The following is a 16,125-nucleotide window of genomic DNA, read 5'->3' on the forward strand; positions in this document are numbered from 1 at the left end:
TATGGATTGCAGTGGAGAGCAACACATGTGTACACACCCACACACACCCACGCACAGATACACCCACCGCTTTACAGAGATGCAGACCCCGGCCAAAGGGAGCCGTGGGGTTCAGACACTGCCCACGGTCACCCCGTCTCTCCTTGTCAGCATTCCGGACTGGTCAGCAGGGCCCCACTGGTCCGGAGTGCAGTTGCCAAGACTGTGGTCCCAACCCTCCCCCGCCACAATCAGTGGCACTTATCAAGTGCTTACTGTGTGCTGAGCAGTCATCATCATCAACATCAATCATATTTATTGAGCGCTTACTGTGTGCACAGCACTGTACTAAGCGCTTGGGAAGTACAAGTTGGCAACACACAGAGACAGTCCCTACCCAACAGTGGGCTCACAGTCTAAAAGGGGACTGTCTACTGTCTCACAATCAATCAATCAATCATTCGTATTTATTGAGCGCTTACTATGTGCAGAGCACTGTCTAAAAGTGCTCAGTGTACTGAGCACGAGGGAGAGGGCAATGTAACAGAGCTGGTAGCCATGGCTCCCTGCCCTCAACGAGGGGGAGCCAGACAGTAATAGAAATAAATAATGGTTAGGGACAGAAGTGCTGTGGAGCTAAGGGAGGGGTGAATAAAGGTTGCAAATCTAAGTGCACCCAAATCCAATTCCCCACACACACCTCTGGGGAGGCACAGGTGTTTGCCGCCGTCCCTAGCAGCACTGTCACTCCACTACCACCCCCCATGTCCACCTGCCCCAGGGACCCCTAACCCACCCCTAACCCACCAGAAGAAGCCCGAATTAAGGTGGGGAAGGGATGGAGTTGGGCCACTTGGCCCCGATCAAGCCTGGCTTTTAGGAGCCAGTACAGATTCGGGGTAGAAGCAGCGTGGCTCAGTGGAAAGAGCCTGGGCTTTGGAGTCAGAGGTCATGGGTTCAAATCCCGGCTCCGCCACTTGTCAGCTGTGTGACTTTGGGCAACACTTCACTTCTCTGTGCCTCAGTTCCCTCATCTGTAAAATGGGGATGAAGACTGTGAGCACCCCGTGGGACAACCTGATCACCTTGTATCCCCCCAGCGCTTAGAACGGTGCTTGCACATAGTAAGCGCTTAATAAATCAATCAATCGTATTTATTGAGCGCTTACTTGTGCAGAGCACTGTACTAAGCGCTTGGGAAGTACAAGTTGGCAACATATAGAGACAGTCCCTACCCAACAGTGGGCTCACAGTCTAGAATGGCTTAATAAATGCCATCATTATTATTATTATTATTATCGGGGCCACCCTAGTCTTCCCAGCTTGGCTGATTGATCAATCAATCAGTGCTATTAACTGAGGACTAACCTCCACCTTTCTTCATCTCCGACTCCCTTATGTATCGCCCCGACTTGTTCCCTTTGCTCTTCTCCTCTCTCACAGCCTCACACCACTTATGTATATATCTGTCATTTTGTTTATTTATATTGATGTCTGTTTATTTGTATTGATGCCTGTTCCCCCCGCCCCCCAGATTGTGAGCTCGTTGTGGGCAGGGATTGTCACTCTTTATTGTTGAGTTGTACTTTCCCAAGTGCTTAATATAGTGCTCTGCACACAGTAAGCACTTAATAAATGATTGAACGAATGAACGAATGAGGAGCTGTGTTCAGCGCACTCATTGTCCTAGGTAATGGTAGAGTATAACAATCAATCAGTGGTATTTACTGAGCACTTACTATGTCCAGAGCACTGTTCTAAGCGCTTGAACAGAGACTAAAGGGACAATCTCTGCCCTCAGGGGGCTCGTCTAAGTTCAGTGAAGGGGCGGGGGTGATTCACCTCCAACCCAGAGAGGAGAAAGCAAGGCTGTATAAAAATAAGGAGTCTCTAAGTGCTGGGGAGGTGAGAGTAGAGATGGGGAGACTGGAGAGCAATCAGGGAAGGCCTTCTGGAGGAGTCTTAAAAGAGCTTTGAAGATAGGGAGAGGGTCACCTCGGGGCAGTCCTCGTGGGACCCAAAGGACAGCAGAACAGGGTGAAAGGGGCCAGATTTCACCTCCCCACTCCTCAAACACCTCCACTGGCTGTCCCTCTCCACCCCCCATCCCCCCCGCCCAACACACACACACACACACACACACACACACACACCAGAACACCCAGGCTCTTTCCCTATCACTTTATGAATCCTCTTCACCCCAGATTCCAGCCCTCATTCTACTCTCCGCTCCTCGCAGGAGACCCTTCTCACTGTCCCTTGCTCTCCTAACTCCGGCCCTTCTTTCATGCCATTCCTCCAGTCCGCCTGGATCTGCCACACCATGGCTCTCTCTGAGTTCAAAGTCTCCTGGACTGACACCTTCTCCAAATGATGTTTGCCCCACCAGCCACTTTGGGCTCTTCTGCCCATATGAATGTGCGTACTCAAATCTGAGGGACACCGCCATATTTCCCAGCTCTGTCCACTTTTCCTCTTTACTGTACATAATTTCTGTCCCCCTGTGTTCCCCATTAGACTGCAAGTACCTTGAGGGAGGGAACCGTGGGTCTCGCCTCTGTCGTGCACTCCCAGGCACTTAATGCAGCGCTCAGCACACGGTACACGCTCCGCAAATACCACTGACAAATGGATTAGTGTAGTCTGGGGGCGAGCTGGGAGGGAGTTTCAACTCTGCAAAGGCAATCTCTCTCCCTGCCAGGGTGGCCATCATCATCATCATCATCAATCGTATTTATTGAGCGTTTACTGTGTGCAGAGCACTGTACTAAGCGCTTGGGAAGTACAAGTTGGCAACATATAGAGACAGTCCCTACCCAACAGTGGGCTCACAGTCTAAAAGGGGGAATCACTGTGGATGCCAGATCCCCTAAGTCGCGAGCCCTGGCCCAGGGGAGCCTCCAGCCACAGGCCCCTCAGGAGCGTTCCCCCAGAAAAACATGCCCATTCGGGATTCCCAGTGTTCACCTGGGGCTGCAGCGAGACATCTGTGTCCTACCAAGAACCACCACTGGATTGTCTGGGATGACTCCTGCCCGGTGGACAGAATCCTGGATGCCGGGCTCACGTGGGAATTTTCGCCAGAACTAACCTCTGCCCTGCACCAGGCCCCGGGATCCTGCCCCTACAAGAAGCTGATAACACAAACACGCACTCGCTCACACACACAAACCCCGAATCCACCAGGGCCCAGCCCAGATGAGCTCTGTATCGCGAAACCAACATCGTTTGCCTTCTCCCGCGGGCATCCGCCAACGGGGAGAAGGGGCCGCGCCATCTTTCTCACCTGGGCCAGCAACCCTTCGAACAACTTGAGGTCCAGCGCCGCTCCGCCGAAAGTGGGGCTGTTGCCGGCCGCCTTCCCCAGCCAGTAAATGGTCACCAGAACCTGCAGGGACAGGACAGGGCAGGGCAGGCGCTGGCATTATTAATGTGGCCTTCCCCGCCAGCAGCCCTTAACCATCACCGACAAGAGCAGTAATCTCTCCTGTGAACCTCAACCACCTTTCCACTCCCCAAATCGCCTTCACTGGCTTCAGCGCATCCTTTCCCAACCCTGTTCTTCCTGGGTCACAGAGGAGGAAACTGGGGATCCAGAGAGGTTCAGGGTCTTGGCCTAGATCACACAGCCCAGGAGAAGGACTGGGAGGACTGGAACCCAGGTCTCCTGGTCATAAACTGGTGTTCCTCCCACCAGGGGATGCAGCAGCTCGGTGCTTGGAGTGGAGTCCAGTACTGGGCACTGGACACTGGGTTGGACAGAATACTAGGCCAGTAGGCACCCAGTATAGAGCTTTGCCCTCAACAGGTGCTTGATACAGTGCTCTGCACACAGGAGGCACCCACTACAGTGCTCCACACCAAGTGGGTGCTCAGTTCCTTACATATTTTATGGTGTTAGGCACTTTTTATGTTCCTGTTATTATTATTATTATGGAATTTAAGTGCTTACTATGTGTCAGATACTGTTAAATAAGGAAGCAGTGTGGCCTAATGGATAGAGCAAGGGCCTCGGAGTCAGGACATGGGTTCAAATCCTGGCTCTGCGACTTGTCTGCTGGGTGGCCTTGGGAAAGTCACTTCACTGCTTTGTGCCTCAGTTACCTCATCTGTACAATAGGGACTAAGACTGTGAGCCCCATGTGGGACAAGGACTATGTCTGACCTGATTACCTTGTATCTATCCAAATGCTTAGAACAGTGTCTAGCACACAGTAAGCGCTTAACAAATACCATTAAAAAAATACTGTACTAATCCCTGGGGTAGATACAAGTTAATCCGGTTGGACACAGTCCTGTCCCACATAGGGCTCACTGTCTAAACAGGAGGGAGAACAAGTATTTAATAATAATAATAATAATGGCATTTATTAAGCGCTTACTATGTGCAAAGCACTGTTCTAAGCGCTGGGGGATACAAGGTCATGAGGTTGTCCCACGTGGGGCTCACAGTCTTCATCCCCATTTTACAGATGAGGGAACTGAGGCCCAGAGAAGTGAAGTGACTTGCCCAAAGTCACACAGCTGACAAGTGGCGGAGCCGGGATTTGAACCCATGACCTCTGACTCCAAAGCCCGTGCTCTTTTCCACTGAGCCATGCTGCTTCTCTTATTTATGTGTCCAAATGCTATATGTCAAGCACTGAACTAAGCACTGGAATAGATACAAAATGATCAGGTCAGACATAGTCCCTATCCTCCATGGGAGAACAGAAATTTAATCCCCATTTTACAGAAGCAGAGAAAAGTTGAAGTGACTTGCCCCAGATCACACATCAGACAAGTGGCGGAGCTAGGATTAGAACTGAGGCCCGCTGACTCCCAGATTTAGGCTCTTTCCATTAGCCAAGTCTGCTTCGAGAAGCAGCGTGGCTCAGTGGAAAGAGCCCGGGCTTTGGAGTCAGAGGTCACGGGTTCGAATCCCGGCTCTGCCAATTGTCAGCTGTGTGACTTTGGGCAAGTCGCTTAACTTCTCTGTGCCTCAGTTTCCTCGTCAGTAAAATGGGGATTAAGACTGTGAGCGCCCCCATGGGACAACCTGATCACCTTGTAACCTCCCCGGCGCTTAGAACAGTGCCTTGCACATAGTAAGGGCTTAATAAAAGCCGTTATTACTCCCACCCCAGTAAATACTTAATCAATACTATCGATGGACGTCGACGGGGTATTGATTTCTGCCAGCTGCCGTTCCGATTAAGAGGGCGGCCAGCAGGGGGCGCCCGGGATCTGCAGGCAGTATCGAGCCTGCGATAATGCGGCCAGGAGATCATTCATTCATTCATTCATTCATTCATTCATTCAATCGTATTTATTGAGCGCTTACTGTATGCTGAGCACTGGACTAAGCGCTTGGGAAGTCCAAGTTGGCAACATATAGAGACTGTCCCTACCCAACAGCGGGCTCACAGTCTAGAAGGCGATGGGGCCACTTTCCTGTACGGAACGGATTTCTGCGCTGGGAGTTGAGGTTGGGATTGTGGGTGTCCCTCTCCTCCGGTTCCCTGGTCCCTGCCCGTCTTCTTTCTGCCGGGGTGCAGAGTGCAACGAGCTAGCAGGCAAGCAGAGGTTCAGCACTTGGCCACATATTTGTAATCTTCACCCACGTTAGTCGTCTCTAGGCAGAGCCGACACCAGAACCCAGATCCTTCTGATTCCCAGAGTCGTGCTCTTTCTGCCAGACCCTCAGCCAGACTGACCCCTTGAAATACCACACTGAGAAGCAGCCTGGCCTACTGGATAGAGCATGGGCCTGGGAATCGGAAGGAAATGGGTTCTAATCCCCGCTCTGCTATTTGTCTGCTGCCTGTCCTTGGAGAAAGTCACTTCACTTCTCTGTGCCTCGATTCCCTCATCTGTAAAATGGGGATTAAGACTGAGTCCAATGTGTGATGTGGACAGTGTCCAGCCTGATGAGCTTGTATCTAAAACAGTGTCTGGCCCACAGTGAGCACTTTAAAAATACCACTTTTTTAAAAAAAAGTATCAAAGACTCAAGACATGGCCTGCCCATCACAGCCGACATGGTCTCCCGGTCTCGGTGGGCTCTCGCAAAATCTTTCCCTCGGAATACGTGCAGTACCTGGATTTTCCAAAGCCCATGCCATCTCACCATCTCAGTGCATTCTCGTAGTCTTCCAAGAAAGGGGGAGGGAGGGCAGGAATCGCTCATCCCAGTTTGAAGATCAGGAAACTGAGGCACAGAGAGGTTTGGTGGCCTGACTCGAGGTCACACAGCAGACCAGTGGCAGAACTGGTACTAGGACTCCCTATCCTGTATTCTCTCCACTGGGCCACACCTCTTAATTGCCCCACTCAGCCCGCAAACAGCAGAGAGGAAGGAGTCTCCCGCCTCTGGCCAATGCCATCTCCCTTCCCGAGAGACTGTGTCCCATCGGGGCGCCCAGAAGGACTTGCCCAAGGGATGGACATACGCCAGTGCTGGCCATGCCATCCAAACCTTAACCGCCAGCTCCCAATTCTGCCGCCACTTCTGCGGGAGCAGAGCACTCAGGAAAACACTTACATTCTTCAGCTTCCGGCTGCAGTCGCTGTTCCTGGGTCACAAAAGAAGAAGGAAATTACCAGAAGGGACAAGTCTACTGGATCAGCTACTCACGGCCCCCACCCCTGCCCCCTTTCTGGTGCCTCCAGAGTGCCATGCTAAGGGTCACTCGATGGCCAGTGTACCCGGGTTCTAGCTGTGGGTGCAATGAGGCCCGGGCTCTCTTGCTGATCACACGCACTCCCTGCCTCTTCCCACCCTCTCCAGGGCCCTGCCCCAATAGCTCCAGCTGTGGTGCCTAAATCACCACCTATCTCCTAAAACCCCCACTGCTTGGCTACCTCTCTTCCTTCTCCTCTCAAGTCTCAGCAGAAACCGTCCCAAGCCCTAAGAGCCAAGCACTACGGGCCCAGGCTGCTACTTACGTGACCGTTAGTCTGCTCGCTGGATCCTGGAGGTCCCCGGGATCGAAAAGTTGGGATTCCTTCAGCCCCACCTCTCTGCAGCCTCTCAAGAACAAGATGATATTGTCCTGAAACAAAGGCAGCCCACTCAGCTCTTCCTCATCCATGGAGAGCTTCTCTTTAAATCAGACCATTTCCCACAGAGATTCATCTCTGCCAAGATTTGCCAGAGATCAGCAGCACTCCCGGGTTTGGGAAAGCACGGTCTTGGCCTCACTGGGCTGAGCTGGAGTCTGTAGCCTCGGTTGTTCCAGGATTGCTATTAAGGCCATGAACAGAATGGGAAATGGGGATCCGTACTTAGAGTTGGAAACATCTAACCCAGGTCCCGTTCTGTGCTGTCAGCCGCCAGGTGGAATCCACCGGTCACCTGCTGGTGGTGTTACTGCCCTCAGGGACAGTCACATTTCGGACGTCCCAACTGGGGATGGTTCATTGTGGGAAATCACTCCATTGCAGAATGGAACCCTAGCCCCACCCCCTCACCATCCAATCTTGTCCCTAGGAGGTCTGGCCCTTTGCCAGCTTAGGCAGGGAAATGGCCCGGGTCTGGGTCTCTGGGGCGGAGATCCTGCCCAACCTAGGAGGCATTTGGGCAAGAATCCCACCTCCCCCAAGGAGCAGCTGGGCATGAAGTCCTGCCCGCCTCCCCATGGGGACCCTTACCCACCCTGCTCCCATCCAAGACCCTGGAGCCTCTGGCCTAGGGAGTCTTCTCATGGCCAGCCTTGAGGAGGGAGAGAATCCAGGGAGCTGTTTCAGCCCCCTGCACTGGAGTGTGGGACTGGGCCCCTCTCCCCGCCTGCCCCCCGCCTGCCCCGGCCCCGTCCACAACCTCCAGGGCAGACCGAGGACGAGGCAGGCTGCACTCTGAGTGGCATTACCCCCGGCCCTCACCCCCGACCCCCTCCCCCGGCTATGCTTGCTCCCTGCGAGTCTCTGTCCACTGCTGGTCAATCCCTGCATCCGCCAGGTGCCACCACCCAGAACCATTTGCATGAGCTAACCCAGGAAGCTGTCGGCCCATCCCGCCTCCCTTCCAACCCTGTTAGCATTATTCTGCCTCTGAGGACCGTGGCGGGGCAGGGACTTGAGCATGGCACCCACCATAACAGTCGTTTCTTACTCATCCTCCAGGGCCATCATGGTCACTTGGCCCCTTCCGTAGGCATTCCGGGCCACAAGCACCACCCATGAGTCCCAAGAGGGCACCCCATTCAGAACCCAAGCAGACAGCCCTGGGGACTAGTTCTCATCACAAGCCAGACACTCCCCCAGGCAGGATGGGACCCACAGGGCGTGGGCAGGCGCAAGACCCTCTTAGAGTCTGGATCTACCACTCTGAGCGGGCAGTCCCACAGCCCCGACAGACAGCAGCTGTGTGGCATCTGCCCCCTCCCCTACCCCCCTTCAGAAACTTCTCCCCTCACCCCAGTTCTTCCCCTCCCGCTCCCAAGGCGTCCTGGGGCTAACGGTCCCAGGCATCCGAGGTCCCAGCTCTGGGTCAGTGGCCGTGGCATCTCTGAGGCGTGAAAATGTTTTCCATTTGGGGGTATTTGATGGGGTGGGGTGGGTCCAAGGCAAATTGAGAAAACCACTCCTCCCTTCCCTCCTTTTCTCCCCACTGCTCTGAAAAGAACATACAGTCCAAACCCCTCAACTCTCTGTGAAGCACTCTCCCCAACTGCCTCCATCTGCCCTCCTACATATCCCATTCCTAACTGTGCCCTCCCGGCACCACTCTCTCTCCCCCAGGGCTCGTGGCCTAGTGGAAACAGCACAGGTCTGGGTTCCAATTTCGGCTCTGCCATTTGTCTGCTGGGTGATATTGAACAAGTCATTTAACCTCTCTGTGCATTGGTTCTCTCCTCTGCACAATAGAGATAAAATACCTGGTCTCCTTCCTACTTAGACTGCGAGCCTGGTGTGGAACAGGGTCTGTATCCGACCTCATAAGCCACTGCACTCCTGGCCCTGGAGATGCTGGGGTGCTGGGCACGGCTGCTCACTGAGTGAGGCAAGGGGTCCCAGGACCCGGGAGAAGGGAGGGACAAGGGAGAGAGAGTTGAACGGGTGGAGGATTGAATGGATAGACAGGTGGACAGAGGGACATTGTGTTTGGAAGGCCTGAGGAGGCCTGCATGGGAAGACGGCTCAGACTCCCGCTTCCTTTTCACACAACACTTAAAGGGAATGCCGGGCCCTGGGGGACTGGCAGGACACTGACGTCACGCTATGGACTCTGCCTAGGACTGTGGCAGACAAAAGATAAGGCAGAAACCCGGGGTTTCTTTCCTCTCTGTGAGACATTCTTCATGGGCAGGAAGGAACATCTAGAATATTTTTCAAGTGACGCCAACTTTCTCGCTGTCCCCAGACCCACACACTTATTCTTCCTCTGCCTATGCACAAACACCCTCCACTCCTCCCAAGCTGACCCAAGCCACACCTCCCTCCTGACTTGCCATCTCTGACCCCTCCCTCCCGCTTTTCCTCCGTCTGGGACCAATTCCCCCTTCAAATCCGCAAAGTCCTGGCCCTCCAAACCTTCAAGACCCAAAAGGTCCCCTCCTCCTCAGCAGGGCTTCCCTAACTGAGCCCAAGGCAGGCAACCAGTCCAGGGCTCTGCATCCAGACGACAGCCGGCATCCGGCTCCCTACACAGTGGATACCCGATAAATACTGTTGATGACAGTGCGGTGAGGATGATTTCCACCTGGTCTTATTCATTCCGCCACCCCAGCCACCCATCTTCCTGGGTTCTTGCACCTCCCATCCCGCCTCTGAGCACTCTGTCACTGTTGAGAGAGCCTATGACTGTGGAAGGGTCAAAGCCACTGACCAAACTGCCTAGGATCTGGGGAGAGAAAGGGACCAGCACAGCTGGAGTACTAGGCATGGAGGGCATTAACCTGAAAAATGATCCCTGAGTCTGTCTCTTCCCAGGTTCAGCGAGCCTTCGGGGGGGATAACACTCCTTGGGACCAGAATTTCCTTTTCTTTTATATTTGTTAAGTGCTTACTTTGTGTCAAACACCGTTCAGAGGCCCCACTGTGAGCCCCGGCCCCAGTCGTCCACAAGCTGGGGAGAGAACTGATTGTGGCCATTGCCGGGGTCTCTCCGTGGCCTACGGCCAGCCTGGCTTGGCCACAGGCCCCTTTGGCAGTGAGGAATGTGTCTGTTTACTGTTATATTGCACTCTCCCAAGTGCTTAGTACAGTGCTTAGGAGTCCTTCCCAGACTGAGCCCCTTCCTTCCTCTCCCCCTCGTCCCCCTCTCCATCCCCCCCATCTTACCTCCTTCCCTTCCCCACAGCACCTGTATATATGTACATATGGTTGTACATATTTATTACTCTATTTATTTGTTTATTTATTTATTTTACTTGTACATATCTATTCTATTTATTTTATTTTGTTAGTATGTTTGGTTTTGTTCTCTGTCTCCCCCTTTTAGACTGTGAGCCCACTGTTGGGTAGGGACTGTCTCTATATGTTGCCAATTTGTACTTCCCAAGTGCTTAGTACAGTGCTCTGCACATAGTAAGCGCTCAATAAATACGATTGATGATGATGATGATGCTTTGCACACAGTAAGCTCTCAATAAAAACGATTGAATCATTGGTACTGAATTTGCTCAAAAGCTTCTCCGTGCAGATCAAGTTCCATAATAATTGTGGTATTTGTTGAGTGCTTATTATCTGGGAAGCACTAGACTAAGCGCTGGGATAGATACAAGGTAATCGATCATTCAATTGTATTAATTGAGCACTTACTAAGTGCGGAGCACTGTACTAAACACTTGGGAGAGTACAACAGGTTGGACACAGCTGCAACTATTACTTAATTCATCTAGGTAGCCAGTCTCCTCCCCCATCTCTCAATCAGTTTATCAGTGGTCTTCCCCACTAAACTGATTCCTTCCCTCAAGGAGTTTTCACGTTTATTAACTCTACTACACTCTCCCAAGCGCTTGGTACAGCATTCTGCACACTACAGAAGTGTAGTGTAGTGTAGTGTTGAGAAGCAGCATGGCTCAGCGGAAAGAGCCCAGGCTTTGGAGTCAGAGGTCATGGGTTCAAATCCCGACTCCGCCAATTGTCAGCTGTGTGACTTTGGGCAAGTCACTTAACTTCTCTGGGCCTCAGTTCCCTCATCTGTAAAATGGGGATGAAGACTGTGAGCCCCTGTGGGACAACCTGATCACCTTGTAACCTCCCCAGTGCTTAGAACAGTGCTTTGCACATAGTAAGCGCTTAATAAATGCCATCATTATTATTATTATTATTATTATTATTACAGGTATGCAGTCCATACCACTGATGGACAGGCTGCTAGATCACTGCAGGGCCAGAAAGGCTGAGTCAGGACAATACACGGCAGGTTCAGGGAAAAGCAACACCGGACACCCCCACAGGCCTACAAAACCATAGGCCCTGGCCACCCCTCTCCAGCTGTGTCCGCTGGGAGAAGCCCATCACTTCCCCCTAAGCCTCTGCCCACCCCTGAGAGTTTGGCTGGCCGGGTCTGAGCTGCCGGCTCCGACCTGGCCTTTCCCCTCTGTTCTGGACACGGGAATCCCCGCCGGGCCCAGTCCGGCCCCATGGGCCTCCTGTCTTCTGCTGACAGCCGGGCTGTCCGTCGGCATGTTGCTCTGTTGAGCAAGATCTGACATCTGGCCCACTGAGGTGGACTGCGGGGGCTGGGAGAGTCGGGACCCCTGGAGAGGGCACTGAGAGGTCTGGGATTTGGTCGGGAGGACTGGGGTCCCCTGGGGAGAGCCAGCGTGGGGGAGGCCTGGCTCTGTGCTGGGAGCCGAAGCCTGAGGCTGTCCCTCTGTGGCCACAGCTAATAGCATCATAGACACCTAGAAAAGAATGCGACAGGTCCCGGCCCCCAGCCCGGCCCTGTCCTTCCGCACCCCCACTCCATCGGCTGTCAGCAACTGTTAGCGAAGAGACCCAGCCCCTTAACTCTGGGCTCCATTCTGGGTCCAGAACTAGAGCTCGACGACTTGGTCTTAACCCCGTCATCCCCACCACTCACCCACCTCCAGACCTGAGGGATGGAGACGCGCCCTTCTGCCCCCCTGGACCTTGGCTGGATAAATGTTCCGGTTGACCTCCACGTCTGGCTGCTGGGGTATTGACCTGAAACGCGCTTGGCGCCGCATCTTCAGACCCCCCAGCTGAGGCACTCTGCCATCTGTGTCCACCACCCCTGTGGATTCCGGGGAGGTTTGAGTGGGGAGTGGGGACTGTGGACCATGCACCGCCCTGCCTTCCTTCCCTCCCAACCCCCACATTCGGTCTATTGACCGATTCTGTCAGCTCTTCCGCCATTATCCATCCCACTTCCTCCCCTCCCAAACAGCCACCACTCCAGGCTGGGAACTTGTAATATCCCGACTGAACTATTGCATCAGTCTTCTATGGGGCCTCCCTGATTCCAATCTCTCAGGTTTGTACTTCATCCTGCTGCCCAGATCGTTCTTCTAAAACATCATTCTGCACACATCTCCCGACTCCTTCAAAACCTCCAGCAGCCACACATTCTCTACAAAACCCCTCACCATCGGCTTTAGGGCCCTCTTTCAGCTCTCGCTCACCAGCTCTCTTCTCCCACTTCACCATACTCACACAGAAACGACTCTCCCGACCCTACCCTGCACAGCCTCCGGACATCCTCGGCATCGGGCATGGGATCCCACGCTCCAGCTTGGAGGACTGAGCCGGTCCCACCCCCACTCCCGTCCTCAGCCCTCGTTCTGCTCATTGTGGGGAGGGAATGTGTCTATTTACTGTTATATTGTACTCTTCCAAGCGCTTAGTACAGTGCTCTGTGCACAGTAAGCTCTCAGTAAATACAACCGAATGAATGAATGGTCGAGCCCTCCCATGTCACATTCCTGGGGGCATCTCAGTGAAATCCGGGCAGCTCAACAGTGCATCCTCGGCCCACACCTGGCATCCGCAGCCCCTCTGCACCCGTTGCACAGGCCAGCCACCCGTAGCCCTTCTGCACCCCACAGCTCCTCTGCAGCCTTAGCTCACCCCAGCCCCTCTGTGCCCTTAGCACACGCCAGCCACCTGCTGCCACTCTGCACTCTTAGTTCGTGGCAGCAAACTGCAGCCCTTTGTGCCCTTATGTCACGCCAGCGACCCCCTGCCCCTCTGTACTCTTAACTCATGGCAGCCACCTGCAGCCCCTCTGCACCCTTATGTCACGCCTGACACCCATACCCCTTCTGCACCCCTGGCACATGCCAGCCCCCCACAACCCCTGCCCAACTTTGGGACACATCAGCCACTTGCATCCTCTGCATGGTTATAGAAGAATTCACAAGCTTACAATGATTCACTAAATGCAATAGATTGCTTGAGACAAGGAATGTTCATATGTACATATCTATACTTTATTTATTTATATTAATGTCTGTCTTCCCCTCTAGATTGTAAGCTGGTTGTGGGCAGGGAATGTGTCTGTTATATTGTGTGGTTCTCTCCCAAGCGTTTAGTACAGTGCCTTGTGCAGAGTAAACACTGAATAAATATGATTGATTGACTGATGGAATCCCCACTTCCAATTCTTTGGTTCTGGAAAGCCCTTGGCCATGGTCGGTCACTATCCCTGAGTAACTACTGTGGTTAGTTGGCTGTCGTTCCCCATTCTGCTCCACGCCTCCCAGCTACATGGAGGCCCAGACACAGGCAGACAGTGACAGGGGCCCCGAACACCTTTGAGACAGGGATGTTCGGGAAGAACCAACGAGGCGGATCAGGCCCGGGGCAGGCCGGCCTGCTGCTTCAGGAAAACGCAAACCAAAGCTACCCATGCTCCTCCCCACCCCAACCTGACACAGGTCTTTGGCCACTAAACCATGGTGAGGACAGGTTGTCACTACCCCAGAGAGGCTCACCTGCTGCTTCCCAGATGGGATTTAGGACAAAATCCCAGTCCCTGACTATGCCCACACTTTCCCTTCTTTCACCAGTGTCTCCCTCCCCTTCCCCACTGGTCACCTGGTGGAAAAGCACTGGGCAGACTTGTTTCTCCACTGCTGGGGTCGGTCTCTGATGGCTGGTGGGACCATGGTAGCAGGAAGTGTGGTGGCTGTGGACGGCTTTAGAGCCCACTGCCGCATGCCCTGGTCAAGACCCTGGGGTGGGGCAAAGGGTGCGGAGCAGGAAAGGGGAAAGGATGACAGTATGATGATGCTAGGAACTCACCAGACCCGCGATGGGTGCTGCCAGCTTGTTGGTCTTCTTCACCAGACCTGGTTTTATGGCATTCAGCAACCTGGCAGGAAGAGAAGAACCCTGCGTGAAAAGCTGCTGCTCCTGGGCCATCAAATCCCCACATCCCAGCTAAAAGCAGAATGTGACCCCCAGTGGGGGCCTGGCTGGGAGGGGAGCCGGGGGGGACCTCCTACAGAACTGGGAGGCTGCTCCCTGAGGACAGTGTGTATGACTGGGAGGGGTTTCCCCGGGTGGGGATGTTACAAGCCCGATCGTCACCCCGCAATCCCGATTCCTGCATTGCCTTCCACCAGGGTCTTTCCGCCTCTACCTTCTCCCTGACCCGTGACCCCTAGCTACTGCAACAGCACAGATTACAGCTCTACATACACAGGCATAGCCACTCCACTTCGCTCTCTCCCCTCACCACAAACACACGCACGCACGCAGCCCCGAGAAGCCCACAGTGAGTCCCTAGCCTCTCCCACAGAGAACTGGTGCTCACACTGGACACCCTTCCTGGGCTCTCAGAGCTCAAAGGTCAACGTCCCCTGTAGCCACTGCCCCGAGCATGAAATGGAGGGTAGGGGAGCAGCCGAGATCTGTAAAAAAGCCCTCTTGCAGCTGACTCTGGGGTATGCTGCTTCCGATGGCCTCAGCCCGGCCCGGCCCGGGCCAGGACAGGCTCAAACAGCGGCTCGATGTGACACCATTCCAGGTGAGTGAGCGTGCCTGCAGCATTCTGGGCCAGCCAGGTGCATGGGAGGACTTGGACCAAACGGGTCCAGGAAACACCTGGTGTTGGGGGTTTGGGCCAGTCCCAGGCCATCCGGCTACAGGATGAAATGATCCAAGACGGTGGAAAAATGACCGCTGTCAGAGAGGTCAGAGAGCCCAAGTTTGTGTGCGTTGGGGAGAAATGTTTCCATCCCATGACAGCAAAGCACATTTTTGCTAGTGCTCAGGGAAGGAGTTTTGCATTACACACTTTCGCACCGCCAAACACCGTGGTGCTTAAAATCTTCCAGACCCACCCTGGACTGCTCTGCCGCCCACCCACCCGCCATTGCCGGCCCTTGGCTCCGCCTGGCCCGGGCACCTTGCCCTGGGGAGGAGTGGAGGGCGGACACACACCAGGCTGCGCTGGGTACCCGCAGCATCTGTGACGCTGGTCCAGGGCAGTGGGGCTGGCAGAGAATGAATCTATTCATCGGGGAGGGCGTAAACAAGTGTGGGCCGACGCCAATCTCTGCAGACAGTCCTGGACGGCCGCCATTAGAATTCCTGACCGGTGGGGTCAGCGCGAGCCCTGGCTGGGGCCCTGGGGACTGGCTCTCAAGAGCCATGCCCACATTGCAGCACAGCGCTTAGTATAGTTCTCTGCACATAATAAGCACTCAATAAATACTATTGATGATGATGAAAAAGGGGGTAGCGGCTGTAGAGACACCAGGCCAAATATGGGGGTCAGGTGCCTTGTGGGTGAGGGGAGAGAAGGGGTGGGGGCTTCTGGAATATTGTGGGAGGGGGGAGTTGGAGCTATAAGAGTGAAAAAAAGACATCTGGGGTCTTTCCAGCCTGGCTTGGAAGTTCTCATGTCTGGTAGGAGCCCCGGGGGAGCTTGGCTGGTATTTTTGTCCAAATAGTTTTGAGAAGACAGTCAGTGGCTTTACCCCCACAGCTGGGAACCAGGGCACCAGTCCCATTGCCCCTTCAGAGCTAGATCCCAAGAACCCAAAGTCAATCCCTGTGGATGCCGTGGGCTTATGCCCCCGGCTGCCCACTGTAACCACCAACCACTATACCAGTGCTTGGGGCCCATCAAGCCCTGTTTGGTTGGGAGTGAGACGCTGCAAAGTCAACAGCCACCCCACCGACCCTCCCATAACCCCATTCCACAGGCTCGAAGCCTGCCACCCCCCATTTGCCCCTCTTCTCCCA

The 16,125-nt window shown here is 54.1% G+C and overlaps 1 protein-coding gene across 3 annotated transcripts in view; it reads right to left on the reverse strand.

The window, feature by feature from the left end:
• The window catches only part of LIMCH1 (LIM and calponin homology domains 1), an 83,230-nt gene that overhangs the window by 42,073 nt on the left and 25,032 nt on the right, over positions 1-16,125 (reverse strand). For all 3 annotated transcript variants that reach the window (XM_038769102.1, XM_038769101.1, XM_038769103.1), the window contains exons 3-6: positions 14,176-14,245; positions 6,907-7,013; positions 6,503-6,533; positions 3,266-3,367 (exon numbers count right to left, since the gene is read on the reverse strand). In XM_038769102.1, the coding sequence (XP_038625030.1) occupies positions 3,266-3,367; positions 6,503-6,533; positions 6,907-7,013; positions 14,176-14,245 (310 nt within the window). The remainder of the gene's footprint in view (positions 1-3,265; positions 3,368-6,502; positions 6,534-6,906; positions 7,014-14,175; positions 14,246-16,125) is intronic.

Source organism: Tachyglossus aculeatus, chromosome X5 (assembly GCF_015852505.1).
Source record: "Tachyglossus aculeatus isolate mTacAcu1 chromosome X5, mTacAcu1.pri, whole genome shotgun sequence".
Taxonomy (NCBI): Eukaryota; Metazoa; Chordata; class Mammalia; order Monotremata; family Tachyglossidae; genus Tachyglossus; species Tachyglossus aculeatus.